Source organism: Dipodomys merriami, unplaced genomic scaffold (assembly GCF_024711535.1).
Source record: "Dipodomys merriami isolate MVZ:Mamm:240054 unplaced genomic scaffold, mDipMer1.0.p SCAF_3, whole genome shotgun sequence".
NCBI classification, from domain to species: Eukaryota; Metazoa; Chordata; class Mammalia; order Rodentia; family Heteromyidae; genus Dipodomys; species Dipodomys merriami.
Window position 1 is genome coordinate 89,003,207 of NW_027204492.1, and position 19,166 is coordinate 89,022,372.

Genomic DNA, 19,166 nt, shown 5'->3' on the forward strand with positions numbered 1-19,166 from the left:
GTTCAAGCCTCAGGACCAGCAGTACATTAAAAAATATATAGCCGGGCGCTGGTGGCTCACGCCTGTAATCCTAGCTACTCAGGAGGCTGAGATCTGAGGATCATGGTTCAAAGCCAGCCGGGGCAGGAAAGACCGTGAGACTCCTATCTCCAATAAATCACCAGAAAACCGGAAGTGGTGCTGTAGCTCAAGTGGTAGAGCGCTCGCCTTGAGCTGAAGAGCTGAGGGACAGCGCCCAGGCCCAGAGTTCAAGCCCCACGACCGACCAAAAAAAAAAAAAACATATATATATATATATATATATATATATATATATATATTAGAAAACCAGAGTTGGGCTACTGTGGTTGAGGTGGAGGAAAGGGTAGCTTGAGGCTGGCTCCCCCAGAGATCAAGAACCCCATCAGAAGATTTGAAGGTCATTTATTCAACTGGAGATTCCATCATCTGACATTGGCCTGGGTTAGCCAGCCTGAGGCAGGACTCAGGATTCCACTTGGTACTACAGTCAGATCCATGTAATCTGGGCATCATTGCCCTCACCCCCATCCAGTAGGTCTCAGCAGCCTGATCTCCCCTTACCAGGTAAGAAAACATTTCGCATTGTTACATTCATTGAATTTTATTTTTCTCAGGATTTACTGCATGCATTTAAAAGCTCCCAAGCCTCTCCCCCCCCGCCCCCTCCCTCTTTTTTCCCATCTACAAGCAAAGTTCGAGTTCAATTCATAGATGTAGATGTCTGGGGCGGGCTAGAGGACATCGTCAATTAGCAGTCTTTTTCGTAGACGCTGGGAATCAAACCCCTCCGGGAGTTGACTATGCGCACAGTGTTCTTATTAAACAGCCTGAACTCATAATAGATAAGTTGCTCCCAAAAGCCATCGTTGGGCCGGATGACCGGGCGGCACAATTTGGTCCAGGTATGGGCGTCCAGCAGGGACATAGAATGATATTTCATGAGGTATGCCATGCAGAGTGAAGGTGAGCGGCTCACTCCTGCAGCGCAATGTAGCAGGGTACGGCCAAATTTCAATTCTACGTTATGGATGTGATCAGCAACTGGGTCAAAAAACGTATAGAGGTAGGCCGTGGGGCTATCTTCCACGGGTATCTGTACATACCGAATGTTGTCGAAGATGGTATTCACCACTTCCTTTGTGGCATTGATCACTGATGTGATGCGATTGCTAGACAGCACTTGTTGGTTATTGGCAGCGGCACCATTACTGATATAAAGGGTACTTGTTATTTGGGAGAGGTCCTGGCTGGTGACCTCTTGTACAGCCTGAGATGCAAGAGGACTCGAAAGTGTTGTCATCGATGCGGTGGGCTCAGCAGTTTCTTGGCACGAAGTTCTGGGTTGTGCTCTTGCTAGCAACTTCAGGAAAGCAACCGTGCTGGGAGGCCTCCTGCAAGGGTCTAAGCGGCTGCAGGACCAAGCACTGATAATTACCCTCCCCTCTGTGACGCCATCACGCTGCCGTCACAATCCTCAAGCGCCCTTCTCTGGTTTAACAGTTTCCAAGGCAACTGCAGCTAGAAACTGGGATGAATTTGCCCTTCCCCCTTTCCCCTTCTCTCCCCTCCTGTCTCTCTAACTCTCCTCTTTTCTCCTCTTCTTTCCCCTCTTCTCTACTTTCTCCCTCTCTCCTTTCTCTCCCCCCTCTCATATCTTCTCTCACCTCTCTTCATCCATCCTCTCTTCTTTCCTTCCCTTTTCCGCCTCCCTTCTCTCTCCTTCCTTCTTTATGTATCTACCAATGTACCTATGAATATATATGTATGTATGTTTCTATTTAACTACCCTTTTTTTCTTTCTTTCTTTCTTTTTTTTTTTTTTTTGGTGTCAGTATTAGATCTTGAACTCAGGGCTTGGGTGCTGTCCCTGAGCTTTTATGCTCAAGGCTAGGGTTCTAATTACTAAGAACCACATCTCCACTTCCAGCCTTTTTGGTGATTAAGTGTTTGGAAAAATGGAAGAGAAAGGAAAAGGAAAAAGCCAGACTCCGTTCTCAACAGTCTGGGACTGTTTATTGAGGTACAACATTAAGGAGCCCAGCCTTCTCACCCCACCCCCCACCCCGTGAAGCTGATAAGGGGATGGGGGGTGAATCAGGGGTTTTATAGAGTCTGAACGCGGGGACAAGGGTTACTTGAGTTTAGTATAAGGGAAGGAGGGTTACTGTAGACACGGGCAAAGACTAGGGTAAGCATTTCCTTATTCAAGGTCTCAAGCTTTTTTTTTTTTTTTTTTGTAGGTCATGGGGCTTGAACTCTGGGCTTGGGTGCTGTCCCTGCGCTCTTCAGCTCAAGGCGAGCGCTCTACCGCTTGAGCCACAGTGCCCTTCCGGTTTTCTAGTGGTTTATTGGAGATAAGAGTCTCACGGACTTTCCTGCCCCAGCTGGCTTTGAATCATGATCCCAGATCTCAGCCTCTTGAGTAGCTAGGATTACAGGCGTGAGCCACCGCTGCTCGGCTTCTCTAGCTTTTTTTAATGTTCAAACAGCTTTACATCTGTTTTGCCTAGAAGGTTTGACCTTCACAGGGTTCAGTTCTCTCTTCCAACCTCTTTAACACTTTCCTGGCCTCACAGCTCGGCCTCAGAGCCTTACAGGCTAGGTCCACAATAGAATGTTTATAGCCAGGCTCAGATGGGATTGCCCTGCCTGTTTCAAGCACATCCATGCACACCTGGGGTAACAGGGTGTGTGTGTGGGGGGGGGTGGGGGGAGTCGATCCTTCAAACTGGAGATGAGAGTCTCACAGACTTTCCTGCTTGGGCTGGCTTTGAACTGTGATTCTCAGATCTTAGCCTACTGAGTAGCTGGGATTACAGGTGTTAGCTTGTAATCATATTTTAAGTTGAAACAGTTGGCTCCTATGATAACCCTACAAAACTTAGAGAAAAGGGTTTTACTGAGCTTAGTAGGCTGACGTAATATTTTGTTGATTGTAATCATAGAATTATGTTCCTGTTTAAAGACACAGAGCTGATTATAAAGGAACACTGATTTATAGCCTTTATCTATCCTGAGGTTGGCTTCTACTGGACATTTGTGACTAATTTAGCTGTGTCACAGTCCATTTATATATACAGCCCAAATGATTTATCATTCAATTCTACCTTATTCTTATTACCTGAAACAACTACTCAAATGATCTTGTCTACTTTCTTCCCAAAGAATGCACACATGCTTTGTAAACTACAAGTCACTTCAATTACAACAAAAAAATGTCTCCTTAGTGATATTAAACATTTTAATTTAATTAATTAATTAATTAATTTATTTATTTATTTATTGTTGGTCCTGGGGCTTGAACTCTGGGCCTGGGCACTGGCCCTCAGTTCTTCAGCTCAAGGCGAGCTCTCTACCACTTGAGCCACAGTGCCACTTCTGGTTTTCTGGTGGGTTATTGGATATAAGAGTCTCACGGACTTTGCTGCCTGGGCTGGCTTTGAACTATGATCCTCAGATCTCAACCTCCTGAGTAGCTAGGATTATAGGCATGAGCCACCGGAACCTGGCTGATGTTAAACACTGTGAGACTAGCTAATTCTATATTGTATATGGGCCAAAATTTACTTAAATGTTTTTATTGTTATTATAAAGGTGATGTACAGAGGGGTTACAGTTACATAGTCAGGTAAAGAGTACATTACTTTTTGGATGTCACTCCTTCCCTGGCTCTTCCAGTTTTTCCATCCCTCAAAATTCATTTTTTTTTTCCAGTCCTGGGGCTTGCACTCTGGACCTGAACACTGTCCCTGAGCTTCTTTTGTTCAAGGCTAGCGCTCTACCACTTGAGCCACAGTGCCACTTCTGGCTTTTTTCTGAGTAGTCTATTGGAGATGAGAGTCTCATGGACTTTCCAGCCCAAGTTGTCTTTGAACCACTCTCCTCAGATCTCAGCCTCCTGAGTAGCTATGATTACAGGTGTGAGCCATGGGCTCACTTGCTCAAAATTGATTTTTGAAATGCTATTTGACACTTGTATTTCCCCTAGGCTAAAATATGTTATAGAGTTTGACTGAAAATTACAAAAAACTACAACCTAAAGCTAACAAACTGTTTCTTAAACAGTCAGAAACTTCTATCCTTCATTCTCATTCTCATTTCATTATTATTTTGGTTTGTCTTCAAAAGTATGCTCTGATTATGAACAAAGAAAAAAATGGATTCTCAAGTGATAAAGTACCAACTGGGCCAGCAAGGCCCTGAGTTTAAACTCCGGTATTGGAAAAAAATAAAAAGATTTTTTTTTTTTTTTTTGCCAAGCTCACACTACTCAGAAGGCTGAGATCCGAGGATCAAGATTTGAAGCTGGCCCAGACAGACAAATCTTATCTCCAACTAATCATCAGAAAGTGGAGATGTTGGAAGTGGTGCTGTGACTCAGTGGTAGAGTGCTTGCCTTGAGCTGAAGAGCTGAGGAACAGTGTTCAGGCCCAGAGTTCAAGTCCCATGACCAACACCCCCCCCCAAAAAAAAAATCAGAGAGTGGAGATGTTGCCCTATGGGTACAACATCAGCCTTGAGCAAAAAAGCTAAGCAAGAGCATGAGGTTCTGATTTAAAGCCCTAGTATAGGCACATACCAACAAAAATAGAACACAGACTGGAGGCATGGATCAAGTGTAGAGCACAAGCAATCATTGCACATGTGAAACCTGAGTTTAAGTTCTAATGCAGCAAAACAACAACCCCCCCAAAAAAACTCAAATAAGCAGAAGTGTTATATACTGTCTATGAATGCATATATGTAAGCATATCTTTTTCTGACTATATGGCAAATTAAAAAAAAAATCTCATGGGACTGAAAAACAAGAGTGATTCCTATAAGGAAAGAATGACACCTTCAATAAGGCATTTCAACAAGTCTTCATATTTTATTTTGTGAATAAAACAGATCTAAAGCAAATCTTGGCAAAGTGTTAGGATAATAGGCAGGATGTTGGGTGTTCAGGTATTTAGTCTCATATCTAGTAGACTTTTAGGATTGCTTAAAAAATTTCAAGCTGGGCACTGGTGGCTCCTGCCTGTAAGCCTACCTACTCAGGCAGCTGAGATTGAGGATTGTAATTGAAAGCCAGCCCCGGCAGGAAAGCCCCATTTGGCTCTTATTTCCAATTAACACCCCCCCCTTCCTCCCCCCAAAAAGCCAGAAACCGGAAGTGGCACTGTGACTCTCAGTGGTAGAGCACTAGCCCTGAGCAAAAGTGCTCAGGGACAGCTCCTGGACCCTGAGTTCAAGCCCTAGGTCTGGCACACTCATACACACACAAATCCATAGTATAAATGAATAGTGGGAGGTATGCCTGTGCTTTAATTAGCAAATTCTGTGCTGGTAATTTATTTACATATATATATTTATTATTATTATTTTTTTATTTTTTTGCTGGTCATGGGGCCTGAACTCTGGGCATTGGGCGCTGTCCCTCAGCTGTTCAGCTCAAGGCTAGCACTCTACCACTTGAGCCACAGCACCACTTCTGTTTTTTCTGCTTATGTGGTGCTGAGGAATCGAACCCAGGGTCTCATGGATGCAAGGCAAGCACTCTACCACTGAGCCACCTTCCCAGCCCTATGGGCCCTGTCCCTGAGCTTTTTCTGCTTGAGGCTAGTGCTCTACCACTTTGAGTCACAGTTTCACTTCCAGTTTTCAGGTGATTAATTGGAGATAAGAGTCTCATGGACTTTGCTGCCTGGGCTGGCTTTGAACCACAATTCTCAGATCTCAGCCTCCTGAGTAGCTAAGATTATAGGCTTGAGCCAACAGCACTTGGTTATTATTATTATTATTTCTTCTTCTTTCAACACTTTTTCCCATGAACTCTAGTTCCTCTCCCTGTCTCAGCTTTGTGAGTTCTTAGACTACAGCCGTGAGCCACCATGCCTGGCTGTAAGAATTCTAAAATTACAAGGAAATCCCTCTATCTGTCTGTCTGTCTATCTATCTATCTATCTATCTATCTATCTATCTATCTATCTATCTATCTATCTATCTATCTATCTAAAGATAGATATTTCTTTAAAAGCAGACTAATATGATTACATAGATGAGTGGTAATACAGCAGGAAATCAAAAAGCTGAGTCTACAGGATGAAGAGACAAAGTCCCAAAGTTATTTTGAAAAGATGCTCTTTTTGAGTTTAGAGTGTTTATTACCTTAATTTTGAATATAATTTTACTTATTTTTGTGCCTTCTTTGGGCTTGAACTCTGGGCTTGGGCACTGTCCCCAAGCTTTTGTGCTCAAGGCCGGTGCTCTGTCACTTTTGAGCCATGACACCATTCTGGCTTCTTTGTTTCCGTAGTTAATTGTAGATAAGAGTCTCACAGACTTCCTGCCCAGGCTGGCCTTGTATTGTAGTCCTCAGATCTCAGCCTCTTGAGTAGTTAGGATTACAGGCATGAGCCACAGATAGTTGGCTTAAATATAATTTTTACATTAGGCTTTTAATTATTTATTTATTTATTACTGATGACACTGTGTAATGATAAGCTTACAACGTTTTTGAAAAATATAATTTTTTTTCTTTTTTGTCAGTCATGGGGCTTGAACTTAGAGCCTGGTTCCTGAGCTCTTTTGCTCAAGGCTAGCACCACTTAGAGCCACAGTGCCACTTCCAATTTTCTGGTGGTTCATTCAAGATAAGAGTCTCACAGACTTTCCTGTCTGGGCTGGCTTTGAACCATATCCTCAAAACTCAGCCTCCTGAGTAGCTAAGATTACAGGCCTGAGCCACCAGCACCTGGCTATCACCTTTCTTTCTTTCTTTCTTTCTTTCTTTCTTTCTTTCTTTCTTTCTTTCTTTCTTTCTTTCTTTCTTTCTTTCTTTCTTTCTTTCCTTCTTTCTTTCCTTCTTTCTTTCCTTCTTTCTTTCCTTCTTTCTTTCTTTCTTTCTTTCTTTCTTTCTTTCTTTCTTTCTTTCTTTCTTTCTTTCTTTCTAAACAGAATAACAAGAGAAGGGAAAGGATGACGTCCTGATGATTTCTGACTTGGGTGACTAATGATGGTATTCTCTGAAACATGAACTACATCAGAGAGATCAGACTGTGCATGAAAGATGAGTAAGGAAAGAGTGCAACTAGGGACAGTATGAGATGGAGAGGTTGAAAGACATTGTAGCAAACAGGCTAGAACTCCTAACCTGCATCCAGTCCCTCCTGTCTACTTGCTAACCTCTAATGCTGAGCTTTTCACCCTTCTTTCCCAGTTTCTAGAGTCAAGGTGAGTAAGAAGTGGATTCTGATCATTCTAAACCAGTCCTGCTAATTCCATTCCTCTAGCCAATGACTGGTTTTGAAATTGGCTACTAACTAAACTGTGGCAAATCCTGAAAATAATTCCCTAGTTCCTAAATAAGAAACAATCTAAATTAGTTCATGTTTTCTTCCTCTAGAGATTTCATTTCTAGTGGAGAGACAACCTGAAGTAAAGCTTATGTTGTTGTTGTTATTATTTTGTAAGTCATGGGGCTTGAACTCTGGGCCTGGGCTCTGTCCAGCACCACTGGAAGTGGTGCTATAGCTCAAGGCTAGAGCTGTACCACTGGAGCCATAGCACCACTTCCAGTTTTCTGGTGGTTTATTGGAGATAAGAATTTCATGGACTTTGCTGCCTGGTCTGGCTTTGAACCACAATCCTCAGTTCTCAGACTCCTGAGTAGTTAGGATTACAGGCGTGAGCCACCAGTGCCTGGCCCACCAAGGTTTTGTTTTTGATTTTGTTTTTTTTAATCAACCAGCTCCAGTTTGTTTATGTGTAGATTTCTTGTTATATGAAACAACAAATTCATTGTTAGGTATTTTGGATCAGGATGTTCTGTCACTTAAGAACATGTATCTGAAGTAGCATAGGCACTTTTGTGGCCAGGAGTCATAGAACAAAAGATTTTGAGAAGACCTACCAGGGGTCACAAATAGCAGTTTGAATCTCACTTAAAACTTTAGGCAAGTTGTTTGGTGGTTTGAAATTGTTTTGAAGTTGTTGAAATAGTACAAAATATATGTTTTAATTTATGGATTTAAATGTATGCTTAGTTTGAATCCAATACTAATAGAGAAGCTTTTACAATAAACACTGAATTTCTTGGGACTGGGAATGTGGCTTAGAGGTAAAGTGCTTGTCTAGCATGCATGTAGCCCTCAGTTCCATTCCTTAGTATCACATAAACAGAAAAAGCTGAAAGTGGTGCTGTAGCTTAAGTGGTAGAGTGCTAGCCTTGAGCAAACAAAGCTCAGGGTCAGTACTCAGGTCTGAGTTCAAGCCCCAGGTCTGGCAAAATAAAAAACCAAAAACCAAAAACCAAAAAACTTAATTTCCTGAAGTTTGAGGCATGGCTCAGTTGGTAGAATGGCAGCCAATGAGTGAAAGTATCAGGTACTGAGTTCAAGTCCTAGTCTCAGACCAGACAAAAAACAAACAAACACCAAAACAGAACTGAATTTCCTTTTGTAACTCACTTACCAATCCTGTACCTTTACTGAGAGGTAACTGGTGATAATGATGTATTTCCTTTCAGATCTTTGCCAGAGTGTATGCATACACACACATACACATACACACTCACACCACCACCACCACCACCACCACCACCACCACTACCACCACTACCACACCTCACACTCCTTTACTAAACTTAGAATGTTTAAGATGGTTTAAGGTACATCACAGGCTGTGAAGCATACCTGAAATTCATGGTAGGAAATTTTGGTATCTAAAAGAGATAAAATGGTTGTGGATTTAGCTCAGTGGTTTAGCTCACTTATCTGGCAGGTGCAAGGCCCTGAGTTCAGTCCTCAACTCTGCAAAAAGAGCGAGTGAGCAAGCAAGCCAGAGCGGGGGGGGGGGGGGTGGGGGAGGGGGGAGGCATAGAACAACTATCTTACAGAAGAGCAGAAATAATATATAAATGAGAAAGAGAGAGAGAGAGAGAGAGAGAGAGAGAGAGAGAGAGAGAGAGAGAGGCAGAGAGGCATAGAACAGCCATCTTACAGAAGAGAAATAATATATAAATGAGCCTCTGGGAATGTTGGACAAGAAAGATACATATATGTATTAAGAAGATGTATTCAGAGAAAACCAAGACTGCCAGTCAGAAATCTCAGAGGTAAACTCTTCAATTTTCAGGCATTGATTTTTGACAGAGCTTCTGCTGAGGGCAATTCAATGAAGTGTGCTTTGAAATGGGTCCTTCCAAGTGCACTCAAGGAATCTCCAATAGAGCATACTGTAGCAGCAGAGATTTGTTAATGATGGGTCAAAATTCTAAAGAATTAGAATTCTACAATATCGAAGAAATTAGGGATTACTATATGAATAACAATGTATTTTCTTTGCCTCATTTAGCTCAGTGGTGGGGTGTTTGCTCAGCATGCTTGAGACCCTGAGATTCATCCCCAGCACCTTGAATGTGTGGGCACACAGGTAATTGTCCCCATTATCTTCCAATATAGCTTTCAAGTCTCCCCCCTCCCCCCCACCCCAGTCCTGGGGCTTAAAGTCTAAGACTGGGTACTGTTTTTGAGCTATTTTTGCTCAAGGTGAGTGCTATATTACTTGAGCCACAAAGCCACTTCTGGCTTTTTTGAGTAGATTTTTGGATATGAGTCTCACTGAATTTCCTGCCTGGACTGGCTTTGAACCCTGATCCTCAGGTCTCAGCCTCTTGAGTAGCTAGGATTACAGGCGTGAGCCACTGGTGTCTGGCTCAAGTCTTTTTGTATTAACCGTTTTTTGTTTGTCTTTTTTTTTTTTTGAAGGGGGTGGTGCTAGGCATATGCTCTATCCCTGAGCTACATCCCCATTCCTATGAATACTATTTATTATTGATTCATTACATATTGATTTATATTTGAGATATCTTCCACTTTTATTTTATTGTAAAGTTGATGTATAGAGAGGTTACCATTATATAAGTAATAAGTACATTTATCTTTCATTTATTTACTATTACCAATAATGATGTGATAGACATGTTTTTATGCATATATGTATGTGACTCTTACAGTATGACAGATTTTAATGATCATTTTTGAGTTGACCAGTATCATTGTATTCCTACCAGAAGTATTTAACAGTATGTATCTTCATACTTTCTTCAATTTTGTATAATATCAGGAATTTTCATCTAAGTCAATTTAATAAGGAAAAATGACATTATATTCTTTTAGTTTTCATTTTATCCATTAATGCTAAATTATCTTTCATATATACATTGATAATTTGTTTATCTTCTATGTTATAGTGCAAGTTACAGCATTTTCTTTTAGTTCTTTTAATTGATGATATATAGAAACTTCAATTGTGGGATTTTAATCTGTTTTTTCCTTTTTTATATTGTGAAAATAATGTACAGAGGGGTTACAATTACATGGGCAAGATAATGAGTACATTTCTTATCAAGCATTGTAGCCTCCTCCTTTGTTTACCCTTCTCATCCCTTCCCATCCTACCCCCACCCCCCTACCCAATCCTTCCCCCCCCCAAAAGTTGTAAACTTCGTTTTTGACAGAACGATTTGTACATCTCATTGTTGCAATGGGTCCACCTGTATCCCTATTTAAACGATTTGTTTTTTCCCTTCCCCTCCACAAATTATACCGACATCAAATACAGTGAAAGCAGGGGTTATACCTTGGGGGAGGGACATACAAAGCAACAAAGAAATAATCTCATAAATGTGTTAGAAACAATAGCATGAAAGAAAAAAAACATTTGAATACATATCTTAGGGTTCATTTCCCTAACATCAACTTATCTGACCTTTTCTGCTTTACTCAAACATATACTAGTTATTGCAAATAAGGGAAACCATGGGACCTATGTTTCTTTGGGCCTGGCTTACTTCACTTAATATAATTTTTTCCAAACCTTTCCATTTCCTAACAAACGGGGCAATGTCATTCTTTCTGATGGAGGCATAGAATTCCATTGTGTATATATACCACATTTTCTTGATCCATTCATCTACTGAGGGGCATCTGGGTTGGTTCCATATCTTAGCTACAGTAAATAATGCTGCAATAAACATAGTCTTGCTGGTAGCTTTAGTGTGGTCTTGTTTGTGATAGTTTTGGGTAAATGCCCAAAAGTGGCATTGCTGGGTCATAGGGGAGCTCTATGTGGAGTCTTTTGAGGAACCTCCATACTGCTTTCCAAAGTGGTTGAACAAGTTTACACTCCCACCAACAATGCAGTAAGGTTCCCTTGTGTTCACATCCCCTCCAGCATCTGTTGTTATTAGAGCTCTTGATTATAGCCATTCTAACTGGGGTGAGATGGTATCTCAATGTTGTTTTCATTTGCATTTCTTTTATGGCTAGGGAGGTTGAGCATATCTTCATGTGTCTATTGGCCATCCTTCTTTCCTCTTCAAAGAAGTTTCTCTTTAAGTCTTTAGCCCACTTACTTATTGTGCAGTTGTTTCTTTGAAGATTTGTTGTTGGGGGATTTAATTTTTTGAGTTCCAGGTATATTTTAGATATGAGACCCTTGTCTGTTGTATGGCTAGTGAAGATCTTCTCCCAATCCATGGGCTTTCTATTGATCTTGCTAGCTATGTCCTTTGCCATGCAGAAGCTCTGCAATTTCATGCAATCCCATTTGCCCAACCTTTCTTTGATTTGTTGTGTTTCTAAGGTCTTTCTTAAGAAAATTTCAGCCTGTGCCAAGGAGACCTAGGATTTCTCCTATTCCATCCTGTAATGTTTTCAGAGTGTCTGCTTTGACTTTGAGGTCTTTGATCCATTTGGAGTTGATTCTGGTGCAGGGTGATATATAAGGATCTAGCTTTAGTTTTCTACAAGTAGTTAACCAATTTTGCCAACACCATTTACTAAAGAGTCTGTCTTTCTTCCATTCTATTTTTTTAGCTCCCTTATCGAAGATTAGATGGCTATATGTCTGTAGGTTCATTTCTGGGTTTTCAATTCTTTTTTTTTTTTTTTTTTGTCGGTCGTGGGGCTTGAACTCTGGGCCTGGGCGCTGTCCCTCAGCTCTGCAGCTCAAAGCGAGCGCTCTACCACTTGAGCTACAGTGCCACTTCCGGTTTTCTGGTGGTTTATTGGAGATAGGAGTCTCACGGTCTCTCCTGCCGGGGCAGCCTTTGAACCGAGATCCTCAGATCTCAGCCTCCTGAGTAGCTAGGATTACAGGCGTGAGCCACCAGCGCCCGGCTTAGGTTTTCAATTCTATTCCATTGGTCCTGAGGTCTGTTCTTGTGCCAGTACCAAGCTGTTTTGATTAGTATGGTTTTATAGTAGAGTTTGAAATTTGGTATTGATATTCCTCCAGCACTGTTCTTTCTGTTGAGGATCGTTTTTGCTATTTGGTGTCTTTTATTGTTCCATATGAATTTTTGGATTGCCTCTTCTATTTCCTTGAAGAAAGAGGTTGGAATATAGATAGGTATCGCATTGAATTTGTAGATAGCCTTGGGAAGTATTGCCATTTTCATGATGTTGATCTTTCCAATCCAGGAGCATGGGAGTTTTTTTTTTTTTTTTTTTCCCACTTTCTAAGTTCTGTTTTTATTTCCTTTTTCAAGTTTTTAGAGTTTTTATCATTGAGGTCCTTCACTTCTTTGGTTAAGTTAATTCCTAGGTATTTTATTTTTTGTGGGGCTATTATGAATGGAGTTGCTTTCCTAATTTTAGCCACACTTTTCTCATTGTTGGCATACAGAAAAGCCATTGATTTTTGAGGGTCAATTTTATACCCTGCTACTTTGCCAAAGTTTTTTTTTTTTGGCGGGGGTGTCCGGTCGTGCGGCCTGAACTCTGGGCCTGGGCACTGTCCCTCAGCTCTTCAGCTCAATTTGCCAAAGTTTTGAATCAGCCTGAGTAATTTGGGAGTGGAGTCTGTGGGATTCTTTAACTACAAGATCATGTGCAAGTCGTTATGTCGAAAAACGAACTTTACAACTTTGGTGGGGAGGATGGGGGGGAGGATATAAAGGGATGGGAAGGGGTAACAAAGGAGGAGGCTACAATGCTTGATAAGAAATGTGCTCATTATCTTATCCATGTAATTGTAATGCCTCTGTACAGTATTTTCACAATAAAAAAATAAATAACTACAAGATCATGTCATCTGCAAAGAGGGAGAGTTTTACTTCTTCTTTCCCTATTTTGATCCCCTTTATGTTTGCATCTTGTCTTATTGCTGTAGCTAGGCATTCTAATACTAAATTGAAGAGAAGTGGAGAGTGGACATCCTTGTCTCGTTCCTGAGTTTAGAGGAAATGGCTTTAGTTTTTCATCATTAAGTATAATGCTGGCTGTAGGTTTGTCATATACAGCCTTTATTGCATTGAGGAATGTTCCATGGATTCCTAATTTTTCCAGAACCTTCATCATAAAGGAGTGTTGGATCTTGTCAAATGCTTTTTCTGCGTCTATTGAGATAACCATGTGGTTCTTATACTTGCTCCTGTTGATGTGATGAATTATATTAATTGATTGGCGTATATTGAACCAGCTTTGCATCCCTGAAATGAATTCTGTTTGATCATGGTGTATGATTTTTTGGATGAATTGCTGAAGTCGATTGGCCAAATTTTTTTTTTTTTTTTTTGGGTCCGGTGGTGGGGCCTGAGCTCTGGGCCTGGGTGTTGTCCCTCAGCTCTTCAGCTCAAGGCTAGCGCTCTACCACTTCAGCCACAGCGCCACTTCCAGTTTTTTTTCTTTTTGCTTATGTGGTTCTGAGGAATCGAACCCAGGGCCTCATGCTTGCAAGGCAAGTGCTCTACCACTGAACCACTTCCCAGCTCCCAATTGGCCAAAATTTTGTTGAGAAGTTTTGCATTAATGTTCATCAAAGAAATGGGTCTGTAGTTCTCTTTCTTTGATGAGTCTCTGCCTGGTTTTGGGATGAGGGTTATGATGGCATCATAGAATGAGTTCGGTAGTGAACTTTCTCTTTGAATTTCATTGGAGAGTTGGAGGAGTATTGATGTGAGCTCTGCTCTGAATGTCCTGTAGAATTCTGCTGTAAAACCATCTGGTCCTGGGCTTTTCTTAGATGGGAGGACTCTTATTGCTGTTTCTATTTCAAAGCTTGATATGGGCCTGTTAAGATGGTTAAACTCATCTTGGTCTAGTTTCGGTATGTCAATATTTGCTAGGAAGGGTCCATTTCTGCCAAGTTCTCATTTTTTTTTTTTAAATCAGTCATGGGGCTTGAACTCAGGGCCTGGCTACTATCCCAGATCTCTGTTTTACTCAAGGTTTGAGCTCTACCACTTTAAGCCACAGAGCCATTTCTGGTTTTTCAGTGGTTAATTGGAGGTAAGAGTCTCATGGGAACTTTTTTGCCCAGGCCAGCTTTGAACTGTCATCCTCAGATCTCAACCTCCTGAGTAGGTAGGATTTACAGGCATGAGCCAGTGGTGACAGTCCAAGTTGAATCTTTTATCTGTTATGAATGGGAAGTATATTTTCTCTGAATCTGTTATTTCTCAATTTTATTTTTAGAGTATTTTGGCATGTGTATATTTAAAATGATTACATTATTTAATCTGTAAATCATTCTCTTTGTAGCTGTTGAGGGTTGTTTTCTTTAGGAAGACTTTCCAACTGCAAGATTTAAACAAATGCTCTCTTATATATGGTCCCAACATCTTGTAGTTTAGTTTTATTGTATTTAAATTTGTTTCCTTAAGAAAACTTTTTGTTATTGAAATTTTCAGACATAAGAGTAGAGGGAACAGTGTAATACACCTCAATGTATCCATCATCCAACTCTGACAACACGAATTCTGCTGCTCTCCCTCTACCTTCTTCTCTCCTGTGTTATTTTTGAAACAAATACTAGGTATATTATTTTATCTGTAATAATTTGGTATATTCCTCTAAAAGATAAGTGCATTTAAAAAAATAACTACATACTTTTTTTTTTGGTCAGTCCTGGGGTTTGAATTTAGGGCCTGGGCACTGTACCTGAGCTCTTTTGCTCAAGGCTAGTGCTCTGCCACTTTCAGCCACAGCTCCACTTCCAGTTTTCTGGCTGTTAATTGGAGATAAGAGTTTCACGGACTTTCCTGCCTGGGCTTAGCTTCAAACCACAATCCTCAGATCTCAGCCTCCTGAGTAGCTGGGATTACAGGTGTGATCCACCAGAGCCTGGCCAAGTACTTAGTTGTACAAAGAGGTTCAATCCCATAAGTCAGATTATAAGTACAGTGTCTTGATCAGTGTCATTCCTTAGGCAATTTGTACCAGAAAATGCTTAAAAATACCTTTCAGTCATGTATAAATCCACACATCTAAATTATTTTAGGGGGCTGGGAAGGTAGCTCAGTGGTAGAGCGCTTGCCTTGCAAGCCTGAGGCCCTGGGTTCAATTCCTCAGCACCATATAAGCAAGAAGAAAAAAGCCAGAAGTGGCGCTGTGGCTCAAGTGGTAGAGCGCCAGCCTTGAGCTGAAGAGCTGAGGGACAGCGCCCAGGCCCAGAATTCAGGCCCCACAACCGGACCCCCCAAAATAAATTATTTTAGGGTTTTTTTTTTGTTGTTGTTGTTTTGGTGGGTCGTGGGGCCTGAACTCTGGGCCTGGGCACTGCCCTTCAGCTCTTCAGCTCAAGGCTAGCGCTCTACCATTGAGCCACAGCGCCACCTCCAGCTTTTTCTGCTTATGTGGTGCTGAGGAATTAAACCCAGGGCTTCATGAATGCTAGGTAAACACTTTACCTAGGAGCCTCCTTCCCAGCCCTGGAGGCTTTTTGTTTGTTTGTTTTGTTTTGCTTTGTTTTTGTTTTGGCGAGTCCTGGGGGCTTGAGCTCAGGGCCTGGGTGCTGTCCCTGTGCTTTTTTCCTCAATGCTAGCATGGCTTTTTTGGTGGTTAATTGGAGATAAGAATCTCATGGACTTTTCCTGCTTAGGCTGACTTAGAATTGTGATCCTCATATCTCAACCTTCTGAGTAGCTAGGAATACAAGTGTTAGACACTAGCACCCAGCTAGTACTGGTATTTTGAGACAGAATCTTGCCAGGTATCCCAGGCTCAAACTCTGTGCTTCTCAGCTACCTGAATACTAGAATTACAGTTGTATGCTGGATGGCTCATTAATTTATTATTGTCATAGAAGCACACATAAGAAAACCATTCAATCTCTTCAAATGTACATTTTTTCTGTATTAAGTACTTTCACACGGTTGTCTGTCTATTTCCAGATTTACCTATTTTTATTTCCAGAACTTCATCATCCTAAACTTCAAGTCTGTCCTCTTTAAACAATAACTCCCTTCCTTCTTGCTCAAACCTCTAGTAACCAGTAGTCTACTTTCTGACTCTATGATTTTGCCTGTTCTTGGTACGTCATATAAATGGAATCATATAATATTTATCTTTTTGTGTCTGGCTTATTTCATTTATGTTTTTCAAGGTAATGTGTCTAATGCAATATAACATACATTAGATTTTTCTTTTAAGGATTGAATAATTCTACTTTATATGTATATACCATATAGATTCATGTGGTGATGGCTTTTTGGATTATTTCCATCTCTTGACTGTTGTGAATGATGCTACTTGCATTCAACTATTTGCTTTAATCTTTGCTTTCAGTTCTTTTGGGTATCTACCCAGAAGAGGAATTGTTGGATTGTATAGCAATTCTTTGTTTCTTTTTGAAGAACTGCCAGACTGGTTTTCTGTATTTTAAATATTTATATATACTTTCACTAGGACCTTGAGTAAGATTATATTAAATAAATCGGGTGCAAATTTATGTTGTTATATGCTCATTCCTTTCAAGAGTGTAATGTGTTTGGGTCTTCTTTTCTATCTTTCCATAAAATTTATACTTTTTGTTATAGAGGATGCACATGCTTCATGATGAATTTTCAGCATCACAAAGTGTTCATAAAATTTTATAGCTACTATGAATTAAGTATCTCTTTTTTGCCATCTCTTCTTTCTTTCTTGCTGCCTTCTTCCCTCCTCATTTCCATCTCCTTCCATCTTTTCTTTCTCCTTTTCTCCTTCCTTCCTTCCCTCCCTCCCTCCCTCCCTTCTTCCTTCCTTCCTTCCTTCCTTCCTTCCTTCCTTCCTTCCTTTTCTTGTGTGCTGGTACTGGGGCTTGAATTTAGGGCTTGGGCACTATTCCTTACCTTTTTGCTCTATCACTTGAGCCACACTTCCACTTTGGGCTTTTTGCTGGTTGAAATTTTCTGCTGGGGCTGGTTTTGATAATTAGATCTCTGCTTCCTGAGTAGTTAGGATTACAGACGCTTTACAGAGGCTTACAGATGTGACTTTAAAAGTTTCTAAAGGCAGGGGCTGGGAAGGTGGCTCAGTGGTAGAGCACTTGCCTTGCATGCATGAGGCCCTGGGTTCGATTCCTCAGCACCACATAAGCAAAAAGAAAAAAGCCGCAAGTGGCGCTGTGGCTCAAGTGATAGAGCACTAGCCTTGAACTGAAGAGTTGAGGGACAGTGCCCAGGCCCAGAGTTCAGGCCCCATGACCAGACCCAAAAAAAAAAAAGTTTCTAAAGGCAATTAAAATGTGAACATAACTCTAGCAATAGATTTTATGATGCTCAATTCTACATATAAAATAATTATTACTTCAGTATATAATCAATATAAGAAATCATTGAGGCTGGGAGATGGTGGCTCACACCTGTAATCCTAGATACTCAGAAGGCTGAGATCTAGGGATCTCAGTTCAAGCCAGACAGGCAAGAAAGTCCATAAGACTCTTATCTCCAATTAACCACCAGAAATTGAAAATGGCGCTGTGGCTCAAAGTAGTAGAGTGAAACAGCTGAGGAATAGCGCCCAGGCCCTAAGTTCAAGCCCCCCAACTGATACAAAAAAAATCATCGAGGGTTTTTAGTGTACCCCTGTTGTCCCAGCTACTTGAGACCATTTCAGGAAACATGATTCCAACTCAAAACTAAATCCAAGTAGGTTAAATGAAATTAAATGTAAAAACAAGGTATCGATGGCTCACACCTATGATCGTAGTTATTTAGAAGGGTGAAACCTTGAGGATAACTATTTGAAGCCTGCCCAGGCAGAAAAGTTTATGAGATTTCATCTCTATTTAACCAGCAAAAAGCTGGATTGGGGATGTTGCTCAAATTGTTAGAGCATCAGCTGTGAGCAAAAAGCACAGCAAGTCCTGGAGGCTCTGAATGAAGCCCCAGTACTGGCACACACAAAGAAAGAAGAGAGAAAGAAAGAAAGAAAGAAAGGAAGAAAGAAAGAAAGGAAAGAAAGAGAGAGGGAGAAAGAAAGGAAGGAAGAAAGGAAGAAAGGAAGAAAGAAAAAGGAAGGAAGGAAGGAAGGAAGGGAAAAAAGAAAGGAAGGAAGGGAAAGAAAGAAAGAAGAAAGAAAGGAAGGAAGGAAGGAAAGAAAGAAAGAAAAAGGAAGGAAGGAAGGAAAGAAAGAAGAAGGAAGGAAGGAAGGAAAAAGAAAAGACAGAAGAAAGAAAGAAAGAAGAAAGAAAAAGGAAGGAAGGAAGGAAAAAAAGAAAGAAGAAAGAAAAAGGAATGAAGGAAGGAAAAAAGGAATGAAGGAAAAGAAGGAAGGAAGGAAGAAAGAAAGGAAGGGAGGAAGAAAGAAAGATAAAGAAAAAAAGGAAAAAGTAAGTGTAGGGTTAACTGGAGTAAGCCAGGCTTTTCTCACCAGAGCTTCTAGAGAACTTTGGGCCTGCACTTCGCAAGGACTGTGATTCAGCTAATTCAGCATATCCATGAATCCTGTATGCATGTATTATTAGGTAGCTCTACATGCAGCCTTGAGAATGAGTGTGCATGCAAAGCCTGTGTGGCCATCTTTGGCCAAATGCCACTTTTGTCTAGAAAGGATAAACAGGCACCATTAAGGTGGCAATACCACTGTGGGACAGCATGCTGCCACCAGAGGACAGGATGCTGCTAAATAAAATGAACAGAATGAACCTGATGCTGCTGTGCCAAGTCTGTAATTCTACTCTGGGATAAGACAGAAAACAGAGTGCTGTTATGCTCTGTTGCTGTTGTTACTGCTAGTAATGGATCCATAGTCAGTTTGTGTGTGTGTGTGTGTGTGTGTGTGTGTGTGTGTGTGTGTGTGTGTGTGTGTGTGTGTGTGTGTGTGTGTGCAGGTACTGGGGCTGGGTGCTGTTTCTTAGTGAAACTCAAAATTGGTGCTTTACTACCTGCATCACAG

General features: G+C 41.0%; 1 protein-coding gene and 1 long non-coding RNA gene across 3 annotated transcripts in view; one reads left to right on the forward strand and one right to left on the reverse strand.

Annotated features, from left to right (window-relative positions):
* Positions 1-666: 666 nt before the first annotated feature.
* Dusp21 (dual specificity phosphatase 21) lies at positions 667-1,417 on the reverse strand. The gene has a single exon (XM_070039200.1). It carries the CDS (start codon positions 1,319-1,321, stop codon positions 770-772), a length of 552 nt encoding a protein of 183 aa, XP_069895301.1. The 5' UTR covers positions 1,322-1,417; the 3' UTR covers positions 667-769.
* A 163-nt stretch (positions 1,418-1,580) lies between these two features.
* Positions 1,581-19,166, forward strand: part of LOC138839641 (uncharacterized) — a 184,502-nt gene continuing 166,916 nt past the window's right edge. For both annotated transcript variants that reach the window (XR_011376006.1, XR_011376005.1), the window contains exons 1-2: positions 1,581-2,041; positions 9,358-9,435. This is a non-coding gene — a long non-coding RNA (uncharacterized lncRNA). The remainder of the gene's footprint in view (positions 2,042-9,357; positions 9,436-19,166) is intronic.